The sequence below is a fragment of the Prosopis cineraria genome, unplaced genomic scaffold (assembly GCF_029017545.1).
Source record: "Prosopis cineraria cultivar Desert tree isolate PC_DT_omini unplaced genomic scaffold, ASM2901754v1 PC9, whole genome shotgun sequence".
Taxonomy (NCBI): domain Eukaryota; kingdom Viridiplantae; phylum Streptophyta; class Magnoliopsida; order Fabales; family Fabaceae; genus Prosopis; species Prosopis cineraria.
The window spans coordinates 15,088,049-15,106,421 of record NW_026555340.1 but is presented as its reverse complement, the minus strand read 5'-3'; the positions used below and the strand labels follow the sequence as shown (position 1 = coordinate 15,106,421).

General features: G+C 32.2%; 2 protein-coding genes across 2 annotated transcripts; both read right to left on the bottom strand.

Moving 5' to 3' along the window:
* Nucleotides 1–830: 830 nt before the first annotated feature.
* On the bottom strand, nucleotides 831–6,663 carry LOC129320827 (disease resistance protein RUN1-like). The gene is made up of 8 exons (XM_054966467.1): nucleotides 6,475–6,663; nucleotides 5,823–6,376; nucleotides 4,080–5,175; nucleotides 2,995–3,279; nucleotides 2,135–2,884; nucleotides 1,952–2,038; nucleotides 1,289–1,855; nucleotides 831–1,020 (listed from the first exon to the last, which is right to left on the bottom strand). Exons 2-8 carry the CDS (start codon nucleotides 6,332–6,334, stop codon nucleotides 997–999), a joined length of 3,321 nt encoding a protein of 1,106 aa, XP_054822442.1. The 5' UTR covers nucleotides 6,335–6,376; nucleotides 6,475–6,663; the 3' UTR covers nucleotides 831–996.
* Nucleotides 6,664–17,425: 10,762 nt separating this feature from the next.
* LOC129319320 (cysteine proteinase inhibitor B-like) lies at nucleotides 17,426–18,149 on the bottom strand. Its single transcript, XM_054964345.1, has one exon. It carries the CDS (start codon nucleotides 18,122–18,124, stop codon nucleotides 17,585–17,587), a length of 540 nt encoding a protein of 179 aa, XP_054820320.1. The 5' UTR covers nucleotides 18,125–18,149; the 3' UTR covers nucleotides 17,426–17,584.
* Nucleotides 18,150–18,373: the final 224 nt, after the last annotated feature.

The window sequence follows — 18,373 nt, the reverse complement described above, 5'->3', positions numbered from 1 at the left end:
AATGCCTAAATGGGCCCTGAATATTTAAGATTAAAAAATAAATAATTTTTAAATAATGTAGAGTTTTATAAAAAGATATTATTTTATAGAGGTTTTATACTTTTATAGAGAAGTAAATATTATTGTTGGCTATTTTTAAATAGAGTTAATAAACATCCTAGATTTTAAACTATTGCTTGGATAACATTATGAGTTATGAACTCTTGAAATGTGCAAAATCTCAAAGATTTTCTCCCTTCAACTTTTAAATTTTGAGCATTAAAAACCTTGCTGTTAAGTTAAAAATTAAAAATGGTAATTACTTTTAAAGAACAAAATGAGTATACATCACCATGCAATTAGGCTTCACAATTATAAAAATAACGGAATGGTGTTGTTGCCAGAGCATATAGATCCTTCCATGATGAACATCCGCTTTTTTTGTAACATCTTAATTCCAGACTCTACACAACATTACAATTCATGAGTTTTATTTTGCTGAATCAGTGTGCGTGTGTATAACATTGTTAAGTGCATTACATGTCATCATTTCCATTCCAGTCAGGGGACAAGAATACTCAACATTTTTTTTCCATTAACCTCATGTTATCCTTAAATTAATAATAGTGCATATATATACCTATTAATTTTATAAAAGAGATCAATATTTCCCTAATCTATTAAGTTTTAACCTTAGAACTTATTCTAATTTGATTGATTAATAAGAGCATGTTGAGCATATAAAGCTAAAACTAAGAATGTGAAAATATTAATTCTGATATACATTTTTTAATTCCTGATTGAATATGATATCTTTTCCTCTTTAATTAATTACGTTGAAATCCCAAAAAAAAAAAGTGAAAGAGAAGGCAAAGTACATTTTGTCTTGTTCATTCTTCTCAGTCAGAAAGCTACTCATCATTTGAGTTAATCCTACTTGATAACTGAATACATAATGCTATATATGAAAAACCACATCGTCATTTCATCACCTTCTCTTGAGAAATTTGTTCGTTTTCACCACTTGTGCAGATTGGGTACCTGAATGGTTTTCAGCAATTTTTCAAAAAGTAAGTAGTGGAATAACGGTTGAAGTGAAAGTAGAAGAGCTTAAATAGGATAGTAGTCCCTCACCTCTGAAATAATTGTGACGTTGGAGTTGTACATGGAATAAGAAAGTTAATAAATAGATCAAGTTTTATCAAAATGCATTAATGGTATTTTACTTAAATTTATCTTACATATTTGAATGGAAGGAATAACTATTTTAAAAGGGAAGGAGTAAGAAGAAGATGACTTATATTGTTACCTCTTTTCTCTCTTCTCCCCAAACTTTTGCAACTACTTGATGAAGTGTTGGTGAAAGCTTGACCTGATGAGGAGTAGGAAGTAGTGGTGGTCGGATGAGATTCACTTGCATCTCTTCTTTACATATCACTCTCCACCCACATCCCAATATTTCAATGTTAGAACTTTGGAAAGTAGAAAGTAAAATGTGAAGGGAATTGTTATGAGGTGTCAGATGTTGCCAACATGTTTTCTCATTTAATTCCAACACCATTAATATGCACAGATGAGAAGGAGTCTTATAAGATTCCCAAATATCAATATCATGTGCCCACTCTTTGCATATATAATCATCTCCTGCAGCAGCCTTACTACCCCACCAAATCACACCACTCTCACCTGAGACATGGAGGCATACTACAATTCCAAACCATTCACTTTCACGGAGATATAGAGGTATGTCCACTTTTATCTCACATTCTCGTCTGTACTCATCCAAAAGATGATATTCTTTACTTGTACAACATGATGGTAATTTGCATCCAGCTGGTATAGTTGCAACAAAATCTCTTTGGGGCAGACATTCTGACTGCACTAATACTAAACTGTTATTCTCATTAATTAATTACCCTTAATGGGAGCATGTCCCAAATAATACACACGAAAAAGAGATAGATAGTCATACCTTAACATGCTTGAACATCAACGGTGGAACAAAATAACTATCATGCCTCTCATGATCAGAATTTACATATTCAATTTGCCGACGATACTAAGACGAAGAATTCATTATGTTATGTATGTATAATTAAAAAAAATACACACGAGTCATTAATTTTAAATAGATTGTAGGAAGACAAACATATACCTCATGGTCATGTGAAGCAACCAAATTCCATTGCTGTCGACCTGATAAAGGTTCCATTGAATCACAACCAACTGCACTTAACCGAATCAACTGTAGTGGAAGCCTTGGCAATGACTTGAGCCTTTTGCAATCATCCAAAAAAAGATAGAGAAGTCGAAAGAGACCAGAGAAACAACCCGTGGGCAGATTAACAAAATCATTTCCTCTTAGATCCAATACAATGAGTGATGATAAACCACTAATATTATCAGGAATTGATCCCTCATTTAAGCCACAACATAGTAAATATAACTCTGTTAACAACGTAAGATTCAAGCAAAAAATTTGGTGATTCACAGGACTAGTCTTCACTGACTTGTAGCAGCCACTCAATTTCAAATATCCAAGACCTGTCAATGAATCAAGTGACTCTGGAAATGTAGTTATAGCAGTACCACTCACATCAAGATATGATAGTTTCTTCATGCCTTCCCCAAACTCTGGGAACATTGCAACTTTTCCACACCTACTTAGATCTAACTTTTCTAAAGAATTTGTTTCCCATTTTCTTGGTAGGATTTCAAGATTGCTACACTCACTCAAGTTCACCTCAACTAGCCTTTTCAACTCTCCAAGTGAGCGATGAACCATGACAAGGGATTGACAGGAATAAAGATTTAAATGTTCTAAATTTGGAACTCTTGAGAAGTCCGGAGTTTCAATCAAATTGAAAGAATTGCTTAGATCAATACATTTCAACTTTTCCATAGGCTAGACAAATAAAAGATATGAGAGTTAGCCTCACTAAACGATATATCAATAAAACATGGACACAAACATATTTTTAAAAAAGATAATATTACATGGAGTGTTAATCTCACCTGTCTACCATTCCAAAGGTGTTTTATTTTGCTTTGCTGCATTTTAATATGAACAAGTTTATCCAAGGGAAGTGGGAGAGTTTCAAGAGGAAATTGCGGCCAATGAACAACTTTCAATGCACTAGAAAGTTTCAATTCCCTTGGTAAGATGAGTTCACAATCGGCTGCATTCATTATGAGCAATCTAATATTATTCATCTTTGAAAAGGCCTCAGGGTGTACTTTTCTTTTATGTAAGTTCCCATAAAATCCTCGCATAACAATAACTTGTGTTGCTTCTGATCCCTGACAATTGCCACACAAAAAAAAAACATCAAAATGATAAGAAAGTAAAGTATATATAACTAAAAACTTGAGATCTATGTTAACAAAATGAGATATTATATTTAGAAAGTTGCTTTGTTTCATATTTAAGTAATAGTTTTTTTTTTCTTTCAAAAGACAGAAATTAAAAAATTTGTTTGAATGAGTATTTCGAATCTAATTATTTCTAAAATTGTTTTCACAAAAAAATATAAATATCATAAATCCATTTTCATTTTATTTTTCTTATTTTCAAAATACATTATATTTGATTATTGAAAATTAAAGTTACATCGATCAATAATTATCATAAAACATCACCATTAATCACTAGTAGCCATCATTATCAATCAATTTTAATTCTAAAACTAACTTTAAATCAGCAAAATCAAACAAATTTTATTTTTTTGTTTTGAAAAACAAATTTAAAAACTATATTGCAAAACACCTTTTAAAAACAAAATATGAGAACAATTTTTGTTTTGTTTTCAATGCACTAGAAAGTTTCCATTCCTTTGCTAAGATGAGTTGATTATTAGTGTACTCTATTATGAGTAATCTAATATAAATCATCTTTAAGAAGGCTTTGGGGTGTGCTTTCATATTTTCTGCGTTCCAACAATAATATCCTTCCATAACAACAACTTGTATTGCTTTAGATCCCTAATAAAAGTGTCAGTTGTCAGGAAAATAGCATGAAAATGATAAGAAAGTAAAGTATAATAAAAACTTGAGATCAATCTCTGTCAACAAATGAGATATTTAGAAAGTAAAACACTCACCATGTTATTTTCCAATACTTCTTTAATGTCCTCTAACTTCCACAACCTGCTACGGTTGCCAACGTTGGGAGATTCTTCACGAATAATGTCCTTACCCAACTCTTCAAGTAAATCATGTATCTCTAAAGTAGAATATCCCAAAAAATCTTCCGTTTCAACTGGTAAAGTTTTTTCAAACAAGACTTCTATTCCAATTGTTGGGTTTAGATCACAACCTTTCAAAACTTGGGCCACTTCATCTTTTCTCCAACCCCTAAAAAAACAAGCAATATCTAAAAATATTGTCTTTTCTATCTCATTTAATCCATCATAACTTATTTTAAGTATTTTAAGAATATTAATATCTAGAATTTTCTTCAACCTATCCAAAGTATCGATCCATTCATCTTTACTTCTTCCGCAAAGAAAAGAACCTAGAACTTTAAGTGCTAAAGGAAGACCTGCTGCATATGCAACCACAGATTTAGATAACTTCCAATAACCTTCTTCAGGATGATCTTTGTTAAATGCTTTCTTAGAAAAAAGTTGAAGAGACTCAACTTTCTCCATGGCTTTCATCTCATATATTTTCCCTCCACATGAAGTGAGCACATGCTTATTTCTTGTTGTGATAATTATTCTGCTTCCTTTACCAAACCAATTTGAACTTTCAACCAACTTCTCTAATTGACTAGTATCATCTAAATCATCAAGGACAAGAAGAACCTTTTTATTGCAAAAAAGCTTTCTTATCATCTTCATTCCTTCATAATCATCATGAATTTTCTTGTTTATGCCAAGATAAGAAAGAAGTCTTTTCTGCAAAGAGACTAGGCCTTTTGTTTGCAAAGTTTCTCTAACATTGGCAAGAAAGCAATACATTTCAAATCTGTCAGAGATTTGTTCATAAACAACTCTTGCAAGAGTTGTTTTGCCGACACCACCCATACCCCATATCCCAACAAAGTAAATGTCATCCAACCCAATCTCCAAGCATGACATTAGATCAACCATTCTTCGCTTTGTGCCAACCAGATTATCATCATAAGATGGTAATTGGGAGCATAAATATTTCCATATTGCTCCCACTACTTCATCGATAAGGTGCGCTTCGGGCCTATAAAATAAAACAATAATGCAAAATATGACTTTCTATGAATATTGTCTACTAAAATTAGATATAATGTTGCAGACGGTGAAGGGGAGATAATTGAATTGTGAATTCGTGGGCAAGAATTGATCAAATGGCTTGCTAGAATAAAAAATTCGATGACGATTTTTTGAAAAAATAAACTTATCAACAAATGTTTCTATAATTTGTGATATATGAGCTGTAATTCAGTTAATTTGCTCATCCTTTTAAATTTTATCTGTCTGAACAAATTAAAATCATTAAAAACGAATACAAGTAATAAATACAAATAAAATAAAAACATTGGATGGAGATGTGAATAGAGTTTTAAAATTCAAGTCGTAAGTATGATCAAGCCAAAAAAATTAAAACAATTAAGTAATTGATATGAGCCTTACTGACCCCATTTATCAGTGAAGACTAAGTTTAACAACTCATGAAATGAATAATCTCCATCTATTTCACCAAAACAAATTACAAAGTACTTATACGTGTTTTGCTCAAATAAAACGATAGATAAACGAATAAAACGACACTGAATGAAAACATTTATTGTTTAATTCTATTTCTTATTTTTTACAGCAACTAATAATCTTTAAAATATGGTCAAGTCATTTTGAAAAATAACCTACCGACTTCTGGTGTCCCAACCAGATATGTTTCCAATTTCAGATAAAGAGTTTTTCCAAATCTGCACTGTGTCCATGTTTCCTCTGTGTCTTTTTTCATGATTGGCCAGAGCTTCTCCGAATCTTTTTCTTTGATTTCTTACATCAGATGGATCTACATCATAGAAGATTGGAAAAACTCGTCGACCCATTTCGTTCATGCTTGCAAGAATTTGTTGTAGTTCGTCCAAACACCATTTGGAATCTGCATAATTTTGAGAGAGAACCACAACTGCGCAGCGAGAATCCTTAATTGCTTGAATGAGCTGTGCTGATATAACTTCTCCTCTCTCAAGTCCTTCATCATCTCTAAAAGTTCTGATCCCACTTCTAGTAAGAGCATGATACAAGTGATCAGTAAACTTCAAGCGAGAATCTTCTCCTCTAAAACTCAGAAAAACGTCATATTTCCAAGTTAGAGTTGAATTAGAAGCACCAGAGGTTGAGGAAGATTCTTCCAAGACAGTGTTCGCCATTGCAGGTTTGAATTTCTTGGTGGTTGTGTCCAAATTTGAGATCTACACAATCAAAATCATATCAATAATTGCCAAAGAAAAAGAAAAAAGAATATCAGATCCATGAACCAGAACCAATGGATTTAAAATACTCCCCGCACAATGCTGGATGGATGCAGCCCAGCTATGAATGTTGTTGAATAGATCAGAGATCTGAGTTTCCTCTTTACTACTTCATACTCAGTGCTGTGATTTGACGTCACTGAACTACAAGCTGTGGAGAGAAACCAGAGAGATGTACAGCTATAGACGAGACCCAAGCCAAGACCTGTTTTGCCCGTCAATGACTTTCTTTTTTCTATGTCGTTCAATTTACTCAATCAAAAGTGAACTATTTCAGAGGGAACCATCTATTTACTGTTATGCTTGGTATTGTGAATGCACATCTGTATTAAAAAAAAATACTATTTCATTTAATTTACTAGCCTATGGCTGGGTATATGCTGGAATTGAAATATGATTTTAAAATATTGGCTTTACTCTAGCGTCTAGATACCTAGAGATGAAGGAAAGAAAAAGAAGGGGGTGAAAAGGTTGGATGCAATAACAGTTATGTACAAAACTTTGAATTCATTGTCTGATATGTTATGTCATTGTCGTGTCTGATTGGTGCTTCATGGGAACCCAAAGCAAATTGCTGTATCTAATTGATTTATAAATTTATCCTTCTTAGCTCTTCATTTAATATGTGTAAAAATTTACTCAAAAAAAAAATATGGGTAAAAATTAAACATGGTTTGAAATAAATAAATAAATAAATTATTGGTTTAATGATTTACTGATTTTATTAGTTTTCGCTGATTTGATCAATTTTAAATTATTTCCAACTAATTTGCAATTTTACTCCCAATTTATGGAGTGGATCATGCTCCGATAATTGTTTCACCGGTTAAAAAGTATGCTTCTCCCAAATGTAATTTGTTGAGTTGCAGTGATAACGACTTGGCTGAACTTTGGGGCCTTCTTTTTGGCCTTAAGCTGGCATGGGATAACAGATATCGTCGACTTCTTGTCGAGACGGATTCTACAGAAGCTATAGAGAATGCGAAGATCCCTCCCAACCCTGAACGCAGTGATAGGATCCTAATCGAGGAAATCAGACAACAGCTTGATTGGGATGGGAAGTCCGCATCCAACACGTTCAACGAGAATGTAATCAGGCTGCTGATGCGTTCGCGAAGCTTGGATTTGATGCGATGCCCGGTGTAACATCCTTGATTTTTAAACTGAATTGATTAAGCCTGAACTTGATTAAATTAAGTATACTAGTAAGGTGTGTGGCCCAAAATGCCTAATAGGCATGTTTGATAATGTTTCAGTCCTGAAAATGGGTTCAAAAGAAAATTGAGTTATCCAAGAATAAAAAGAGAAAAGAAATCTAAAAGAAAAAGCTTTGTATCACGTGCTGCTAACACGTCTAGAGAGGTCCTCTCTATACCATGTGCCACGGCGCATTATATGTTCGCCGCAACGCATGGCCACTTTTCTACAAAATAAGATTGCAAAAATAGATGATGCAAAAGAAAGAAATGAAGATATATGAAGGAGGGGTGATAATGCTCTCTGTTAGGGCTTGAGAAATTCGAGCATTAAAAGTATTTTGAAGCTCATAAATATTAAATGTAAGCTTCCTACACTCAAATCTTCCTAGTTCCTTCCATTTTTTTAGTATTGAAAGTTAAGGTTTGTTTGGTAATAATGCTTTTCGGTTCATATAAGCTATGGGTCTGAACATATTGACTTAAATAAAGTTAATGGGAGTAGATCGAGCTAATGAAACATGGTGTTTATGGAGCTATGATGATTGGTAATTGGGGAGCATTTAATATCCAAAAATCCACCATAAATATGTTAGTTGGGGACAAAGTGATTTCATTAATGGCCATTAAAAAGTTCAATGAAGTTAATGTGGGCTAGAAAAAGCTAACAAACCCTATGGGTATTCTTTATACGAGTAAAAAATGAATTTTGAACATGAAGAAGTAATGAGTTAATAGTGAAAATTAACCCAAATGTGAATATTGATGAATTTCATTATAAATGTTTGTGGAGTGACTATCTTTAGTACTATTCAAGCTTCTTAGAAGTTTTGAGAATGAGTATTTAAGGGGTGAAACCTTTGACCTCTCAAAGGTTTGAGATAATTGAAAAAATTTTACAATGTGCTTTTGTGTCTCAATTAATTTATTAATTAATTTTTGATAACTTAAATGTGTAAAATTGAATGGAATACAAGAGTGGCTTGATTTGTTTGAAAACCCTCTATAAAGTGGCTAGTTAATGAAGTTTATGATTCTGTGTGTTATGTGGAATTCCATAAATACTTGTAAATAGAGTTCAATGATTTGGAAGGTGAAAAGTTCAATGAATATTGTTGTTTTGGGAGTTCTATAAATGTTTATGATGTGGAGTGTAATGATGTGACTTTCTACTATGAGAAGTTCAATAAACATGCATATTGTTGTAGAGTTTAATGAAAAGTATTTTTGAGGAGTTCAATGATTGATTTATGCATCTTGTTTTGATTATCATGTGTGAAATGAGTACAGTGATATTGTTACGCATGCTTGTGTAGTGAATACTTGCATGCTATAAATTATTACATAAAGTCATTGCATAATCGTAAGAGATAGGAGTTCGCCTAAGTAGAGAAGTAAAGATCTAAATCCACGTGGTAGGACTCCCATCAGAGTGGACGGCTTGCCTGGATCATTTATATACTTATTATCCTACTTATTCAACGAGGGACTGTCTTACTAGTTCAATGAGGCACTTGAACTTAACTAACTATCTACTGATTCAACGAGAAAGTTAGTTTAGTGAGAATGACACCCCATAATATGAGAAAATAAGAGCAATCATGTTTCACCTGTGAGTTGGAAAAAATCTTGGTCGGGTGACCCCTCATAAGTATTTAGGCTAAGGAAGTCTCGGATTATAGACTATCCCAATTTGTTACAGCCCATGGTTTCAAGTTAGAGGAATAAGGAGGATATAAAGAAAATGTGATCATGCATATAATGAGAAAAAGGGCACATGATTGTATGTATTGTGACCCTCATGTTGATGACAGCGAGTTTAACTCAATTCGATGTGAAACTATGTTAAAAGATCATGATGTTAGTTCTCTTCTTGTATGAAATTATATTTACTATTCATGATCCTTTGAGCATGTGCAATTATGTTTAAAAATGTGGATTTTATGCTCTAGAGAATGATATATAATTTGAAATCATATTTAATTAGTCACTTGCATTTAAATTAATTGATATGCATTAATATAAGTTAGTTGGACCTTGGTTACTGAGTGATTGAACTCACCCTATTATCTTTAATATTACAGGGAATAGCTTAAGAGGATTGGATAAAGAAAAATTACCAGAGGCATAGGATTGTTATCCTATTAGTAGGCCTCTTTATTTTGAATATTTATGTGTAAATGATGATTAAAATTGCCAACTAAAAATGATCCATTTTTGCATCTTACTTGCACTATGTGTATTGTGGGTTATAAGTGTATTTTAGATTCTAGGATATGTGTTTGTGATTTATGGCATTGATAGTATAGTCAAAATACTAGTGCAAGTAAGAGTTAAGAATAACTTGAATAGTTTATGAATTATTTAATGAAATGGGTATTTTAACTCCCTTTTCTATTTTTGAGAATTAAGGGGATGAGTGTTGAGAATGTGATTTATAAGCATTTTGCATGATGTGGTGCGTTGTGTAAATTAGTTTTGTTATATTGTACGTGGTCTAAGTAGTGTCAATAGCTCTTGGCTTTTGGTGAATTATTTAGACACTTAATTTTGTGAAAAATGTAGTAAAAGTGTAAGTTCTCTAAAGAGTATTCAAATTTCAAATATGTAATAATTTGATTATGGAACCAAAACCATTAGTTAGAACTCGGAAAGAGCTTTTCGTATACACCTAGCTCACATCAATTAGATGTCGAATGGAGAAATGAAACACGTCAAAAGTTACCCTAAAAGCTGTCAAACCAATTGTAAAAGTTTGTTATCATGAGTCGTGCAATGTGACACGACACATTGTGCAATAAGCCGCGGCGATGACACAGAGGCAAACAAGCCGCAGTGCTTGTTCAATGAGCCGCAGTACATACTCCTAAAAATCACATAATTGCATTGTTTTGTGATTTCTTAGCATGTGCATTGAACCTTAAAGTAATCTCATGCTTTTACATAATTATAAACTCTAATTTATAAATTTTGAAATTTTTTTTAAATGGATTTAGTTTTGAAAACTTGGGACATTATCTTTATAACTAATTTGCAAACTTAATAAACTTATTTTTACCTCAATCCAATTTTTTGATTAATTGAAATTTGAAGTTAATTATGAACTGTGAGGGAGGATATTGCACCTAGCTGTCATATTTTCCGTCAGCCTCCTTGCAAGGTTTGCCATGTCATTGAGCAAGAATATACTACTGTAGTTTGTAATGGCATTGCGTAGGCAATGATTTTATAAAAACTAAAAAAATTATTGGATTAATGATTCAATGATTTATTAGTTTTAGTTGATTTCATCAATTTTAAATTAGTGCAAACCAATTTGCAATTTTACTCCCAACTTATGGAGTGGATCATGCTCGGATTATTGGTTTCACCGCTTAAAAGTATGTTTCCAAAACTTATTATAGTTTTGTCTCTACATAGATTTGGTAAATGGATTAAGTACACTACTCACTCAATGAATATTTTATGTGATACAATAATTACATTTTGATTTAATTGAATGGTTGATAAGTTTTATTATTTGGATAAATTTATATCATATAAGTCCTAGTTTATGCAAAGTATACCACTCCAAAATAAATGCATTTTCAAATGAATAGAAAAAATATTTTCAGCCTTGCATTAAGTTTTCAAAGTGAAAAAATATATTAGAATAATAGTTTAAATCTTTACTATATAGGAAGGAGAAAGGAACAACGTCAAAGGGAGAAAAAAAGGAGATGAGCAATTATTAATAATCATCCATTTAGTCTTTCGGATTTGACTTAATTATTAATTTATTCTTTTAAATTTAATTTTTATCAATATGGTTTCTCATGTTTTTTAAATTATCATGTTAATTTTTAAATTTTAAAACACTAATTGATTTTTAAATTTATCTAATATGTAAATTATATTGATGACTTTACATATACATGTAGATCACCTGATATTTTTGGGGTAGTAGACCATTCAAGAATGTTGATTTATTGCATATGCCTACTTGACAAAATACCTTCCTTCCACGCTTATATTTCCGCAACCAGATTGACCAATTTTCAAGATGAGGAAGAGATGTGGGAGATGACTATCCAAGCAATTTGTTGGAGTTTGAATTTGCAGACCAATGGAAAATATTGAAAAGGTATTGATATTGACCTTGAAATTCATCTACCAAATTGTTGGTCTTAGGGCAGATTCTATGATGCGAAGCATTATTTCTAGCAGACTAGATAAGATTGAAGAGAACATATTTCTTCCTTAAAATTTCAACTTCATTATCTTTAAGAAGTTCAGTGCAAAGCTCAAGGAACCACGTGTTAACTATTGAATCCTCAGAGAAAGGGGGGCAAAGAAACAGATAGGATTTAAAAAATGAAAGTTCACTATCTATTAAGAATGATAGCGGAATATTTCAGTATGATTGCACTTTTACCAATAAGGGCTTAGGCTTGTTTAATATTTTTCCAATAATTTAAAAATATTGATAATCAACCGTGTTGTGAATAAAATTTTGGATCATTTACCTTATAAAAAGTTAGATGTTTCAACGTTTTGATATTTTTTAAATATTAAAATTTCAACAATTCATCTTGTCATGGAAATGAAGAGAGGAGTGAAGACACAATTCACATTATATGATCTGAAATATACAAAGAGTCTTCCAATTTTTATGAATCCATTATTTAAATTAATACTTAGATTTTCCTTATTCTATTCTTAGTTAAAATAATTTTTTACAATATTTATTATTTCGATTATGATTTTATGATTATTACTAATCAATTTTTTTAACAAATTAAGTTGGTATAGATGGTAAAGATCTAATTATTTTTTAAACAAATAATTGGTGTTCAAATATTAACTCTTGTACATGTAAAAAAACCTATTTTATAAGGTTTTATACAGGAAAATGTTTGGGGATTCCGAGTATTGGGAAAAGACAAAATACCAAGCACTTGCTTTTGTTCAAGGTAAGGTCAAGTAGGTCAATGGTTGGAGCCACAAGCATCTTTCATATGCCGGCAGAGAGACTATGATCAAATCTGTAATTAACACGATCCCACTCTTTATTATGACTTGCTTCAAATTCCCCATTAAAACCTGCAAGGAGTTAAATAGCTTCATTTCTAATTCTTGGTGGGATGGCTCTCAGGGCAGTGGCAAAGCTCATTGGGTTGCATGGAATAAAATGACAAAGCATAAGCATGAAGGAGTTACAGATTTTGTTGTGTATAATGATGCTTTATTAGCCAAAACCGCTTGGCGGCTTCTGCAAAATCCTAATACTCTATGGGCACGAGTCCTTAAAGGATTATATTTTCCTAAAACAGATTTCTTATCAGCTACCAAAGGGTATAAGGCCTCTTGGTGCTGATCGAGAATTGTGGATGGAAGACTCTTCTTGGACAAACACCTTTGTTGGCAAATTGGCAATAGTAGAACTAGAAGTGTCAAGGTTTGGAAAGATAGGTGGATCCCACCTCTGAAGAGTCACAGCCTACCTATTTGTGAAGATCCTGAGTTGAATAAAGACAGTGTGGTAGATTGCTTTATTGAAGATCGACAATGGAATCTCTCTCAGATTGCTGGTTTCATAAGAGAGGAATTTGTCCAAGCAATTAAACAAATACCTCTATCAAGTAGAGAGAGAGAGGGAGAAGATAAAGTGATTTGGGTGCCTGCAAGAAATGGTATATGTAACGTCAAGGCTGGATACAACAGAGCACACTCGAAGGAGGTAGAGAAGACTGATACAGCTAGTTCATCTGTAGCAATAACTACTGACTGGAAAAATTTATGGAGCATTAGTATGGTGCCACGCATTAAAAATCTTGCATGGAGGCATTTAGCTAATGCAGTGGCTATTAATGAGGAGCTTATAAAGAGAAGAAGATGGAATACTGATCTTTGCCCAGTCTGTGAAATGAGATAGGAACACTGGAACATTTATTATTTTTATGCCCTTGGGTTCAGTATGTATGGCTTGGCAGTGTTTTTCCTATGAGAATTGATCCGTGTAGAATTACAAGCTTCAAGAATTGGTGGAATGTTATCACTGGTTCTAGAAGTCACTTCACAGAATATGACATCGCCCATATATGTTGTATACTGTGGTTTAATCATGCAGCTCCTGACTTCATGAAGCACCGATATAAGTACAAGTATTGAATACAATATGATATGATATGTGGACACAATAATTTTTAAAAATTTTTAAAATACGGATACTATTATATAAATAATTAAATATTAAATATTTAGATACATATATATTTTAATGCAATAAACAATTAAGCAAATGTTAAAATTAAAAAAATATAAAAATTTATATTATCTAAATGCAAAATCCATAACACCATAACATAAATTGTAGGATTAACAATAACATCACCAGTAAAGTTAAAAGAAAATGAAAAAAAAAAAAATTTACTGCAGTGAGACTAACTTGTGTGATTATGAAAATATAAATAGCCAAATTGCAATATTTTTCTATCTCTGTTTTTCAGAATTAATTTAAGCCACTTTTCATTATTAATTTTTTTCACTTATAACAACTTTAGCTGCAAAATTGCAATGTTTAAAGCACGACTGTATGCCCGAAGACAGCGACGGAATGGAAGATGCGACCAGAGGTGGGCAGTTCCAGAATGGAAGAACTGACCAGAGAAGAAGCGCCGGAGAACTTACCTCGGAGAAACAGAGCGACGAAACCCATTTCTGATATGGGGAGGCCGGAAAGAAGTGACGGAATACAGAGGTGAGGTCGGAGAAGACGCTGAAATAGTGACTGAGGAGGCGCTGGAAAGACGATGCGACGGCGGCCGTGGGTCGGAAGACAGAGAGATGCTCACACAGTCACACGCGACAGATTTTGTAGAAATTAGATGAAAGGGAAAAGGATCGACTGGATGAATGAACCAAATAGGGCTTCTAATTTTGGGGGGGGGGGGGGGGCGCGAAGCCGGCAAAAAACCGTGCCAATTGCTGTAATATTGAAGGCTAACAGTGCAGTAGGAGAATTTTGGAGAGTTTGTGCTCTGGATCAGATCAACGAGGATGCTTGTGATGATATAATGCAGCAACAAAAATGGATATTACCCCTGGTTGTCTGCTTGATGATCATTTGTGATGGTGCATATCATAAGAAAGATGGTGCAGCAGCTCTTGGAATTGTTTGTAGAGATAAAAATGGGGAATTCAATTGGGGTTTGTGGAAAAAATAAAATCTCTCTCTGCCTTCATGACTGAGGCACTGGCATTGATGCTGGCCTTTGACTTGGGTAATCAAAAAAAATTCATTTTTGAAAGTGTTTGTGCTACACTTGTCTCGTTGTGTGAAGACAGGCCTAACTTGATCTATGTGAATGGTGCTGTAGAGTAATTATTCAAGACATGCTTGATTTCATGGCTTCCAATGTTAGGTTCACTATTAATTTCACTAAACGTGAAGGTAACAAGACAGCGGATCATCTGGCTGTTAGTGTTTGTAAGGATGTGTACCTTTTTGAGTGGGTGAATACACCGTCACTTCTTTATCTTCTATTCTAACAATGGATGTTGTGGAGGCTGAAAGGGATTTTGGTGTTCCTGATACACTGGACGCTGGATTAAGCGTGGGCTGATTGTGTTTCTTATTGTTGCTTTTGTGTTGTTTGTCTCCTTGACTTTTCTTTTGCCCATTTGGCTTTGTGCTTTTGTGGTGGTTGTTCTGTTTTCTTTTTCGGTGCTGGTGTTTATGTTGTTGACACTTATTATTTGGCTAATGTATATATTTAGTTTTTAAATTTTACACAATATTTTATTTTACTTTTTTTATTTTATAAAGTATTTTTTAATTTTTTTAACTTTAATATTACTAGTTTTATCTCAACAAATTTTTACATTAAATTTTTAAATATTAACAAAACATTCTCAAGTGTTAATATATTAAGTTTAATTTTTTTAAATAATAATGATTGGTACAAAAATAATCATTTAAAATTAGGGGTTAGAATACTAAAAAAAATACTTTATAAAATTAAAGGATCAAATTAAAATTTTATATAAAGTTAGAGAATTAAAAATATATTTTAACCCTTATTATTTTTTGGTGGAATGGTGGCAAAAAACAAATGGTTTTATACACGTATTTTTAGTATGTGCGTACTACTACATAAATGGCCTTTTACATCATTAAAATTTACATTTTACCTTGGTTAAATTAAATTTTGTTATTGATATATACTCTCTCTATTAAAAAATGTAAAGTATTTTTTAAGGAGTTAAATATTTAAAAATATAAAATATTTTTAGTCTTTTGAGGTGTAATCATTATTTTTAAAAAAAATGACCCTATTAATAATGACTTTATGTTTATTATAGGGTGTTTAATAGGGATAAATATGAAAAGATAAGTTTAATTAAAAAATAAATAATTATTTTATTGAGAAATAATATTCAGTTAAAAATAATTTATATTTTTTAATGAAAAGAATATCACTTTTGTCTCATTGAGACATTGGTACATAGATCCATCACATATACATTTTCTATTCCAACTATAATATAAGTCATAGTCAATTAATTTACGATTTATGAATAATGTTAATTGAAACTTTAAATTTTTAAAAATATTCATATTTTTTATTTATATTCTTATTAAATACCCTATATAAAAGCATTAATAATAGTAATTAAAATTAACACATTGCATGATTATTTTCAAAAAAAAAGTAATAAATAAAGTAGAAGTATATTTAAAAAAACAAATATAAAGATTATTCAATATTTTATATTTTAGACTAAGTAAGGTTTTTAAAAAATGTTGTGTTTTTATAAATTTCTTATATTTAGTGTTAAACTTAAGCAATTTCAGGACCCACTTAACAAATCGGTTGCCTTAAAACCTATTATCTCTTTCTATCAAATTGAAGTACTTTATCTCTTTCACACACGGATGTAAATTGTAACATAAAAGAGAGGTGTTCAATTTGAAACCATCTCGATTGGCTCAATATTATTTCAATCATATTAAGACGGGTTTTGTTCGGACCTAAAAATAATCGGAACGAGACAAGACACGGGATTATCATCAGGATATCTCGTCTCATCCCGAATATTATATATATTATTTTTTATTTTAAGTATATTAATTATATTAATATAATTTATACTTATATTAATTATATTAATTATAATTTTAATACTTCCAGTTTTTATTTAAAACTAAAGTTTTTCTAAATTGATAATTTTAATGATATTAAGTAAATATGACGATATCTTTCTTTATAATATATTAATTATATTAATATAATTTATTATTATATATATCTATTTAATAACTTTTATTTATAACGTATTTCTTATTTTATTTTCAGAAGAATAATTAGCTTAATACATTTTTACTAAAGTAAAAGAATAATGATTTGATATTGTGCTTGACTTGTCTGTTGTTACTACTCTTATAGCCTAAAGATTACTTGTATTTGCTATTATAATGCGGAGTTGTAATTAATGTAATTCAATAATGACTTTAAATTGTTGTTATTTATGTACTTGTGTTATTTTAATTTTAAACTTAATAAATTATATGATTTAAAATTTTAATGAATATTATTATCCATATCTTTCTCCAATATTATCCGATTTATCAAAACTTCGGGATGTCCAATCTTATCCTAATCCCATCCCGATTCCTAACGGGACAGGACACAGGACGATGATGGTGCGTGTCTTAATTCTGTCCTGTGAACACCCTAACATAAAGAATATGTAGGGCTTTGGCCACAAAAGAAATCATAAATAGAGCAAAAAACTTTTATTTGGAAAAAAATAAAATAAAACTCATTCAATTACAGATCCCGCGATACAAATTTGGCCATGAGAGGAAAAAAAACACAGTGAAGAAGCGGCAAAACTACATAAGAGAATAATTGAACACTATCTCATCCGACGAAGTCAGATATATATAGAACGTGACTTTTGAGTCCTGCTACATACTTGAGATGAACATCTTATTCAACACAGATTCATCATCATCACCATCACCATCTTTCTGATCTCTCTTGCGTTGATGAGAAGGAGCAAAGCTAATTAACTGCTTAGAATTCTGACTCAGCCATGGCTTCACTTCCACCACTGAATCAAACTCTCTGTAACGTCCATTCTGCTCCGCCCATATCTTCAGGTAGTACTTCGTCCCTGCCACCACTTGCTTCTGCGCCTCCACCACCTTCATGAACTCCACCTTCTCTCCTCCGGCGGCGGCTCCGTCGTTGCCAGCACCGCCAGACAAAACGGCGTCGTTTTGTAACACTACTCGAATTCTCTCGTTATACTCTTCCACCGAGAACCTTCCGAGCTCCTGCACTTCCTTGTTCCTCCTCACGTCTCCCATGTCCATCTTCGCCCCCACCGTATGATCTCTCCGGCCGCCTCCAGATCCGTACGACGCCGGGATGAGGGGGACTGAAAGCACGGTGACGAAAATGATCATCAGTGTCACAGCGGGTGAGTTTAGCATGAACACCATGTTGAAGAAGAAAGGTTTGAGAATGAATGTGTTAGTTATCTTGGCGGAAAATCAGTGGGGATGAGGAGCATATATATAGGGAGGATGACGGAAACGGCGTGCCGCATACGGGAAAGAGTGAGTGGTAAACGACGAGATAGGGGCTTCTTATTTTCAGAGAATATTTTTTAAATGCCCCGCTTTTCTAACTTCAATTTTCATTTTTTTTAAATTATTAGCTTTTATATAAAATATAAAAGCATTTTGATA

Coding starts and splice junctions, on each gene's coding strand:
- LOC129320827 (XM_054966467.1), bottom strand. CDS start 6,334: ATGGCGAACACTGTCTTGGAAGAATCTTCCTCAACCTCTGGTGCTTCT. Junction 1,856..1,951: donor TGATGTTCAAGCATGTTAAG/GTATGACTATCT, acceptor GTATTAGTGCAG/TCAGAATGTCTGCCCCAAAG. Junction 1,021..1,288: donor GGGGAGAAGAGAGAAAAGAG/GTAACAATATAA, acceptor AAAACCATTCAG/GTACCCAATCTGCACAAGTG.
- LOC129319320 (XM_054964345.1), bottom strand. CDS start 18,124: ATGGTGTTCATGCTAAACTCACCCGCTGTGACACTGATGATCATTTTC.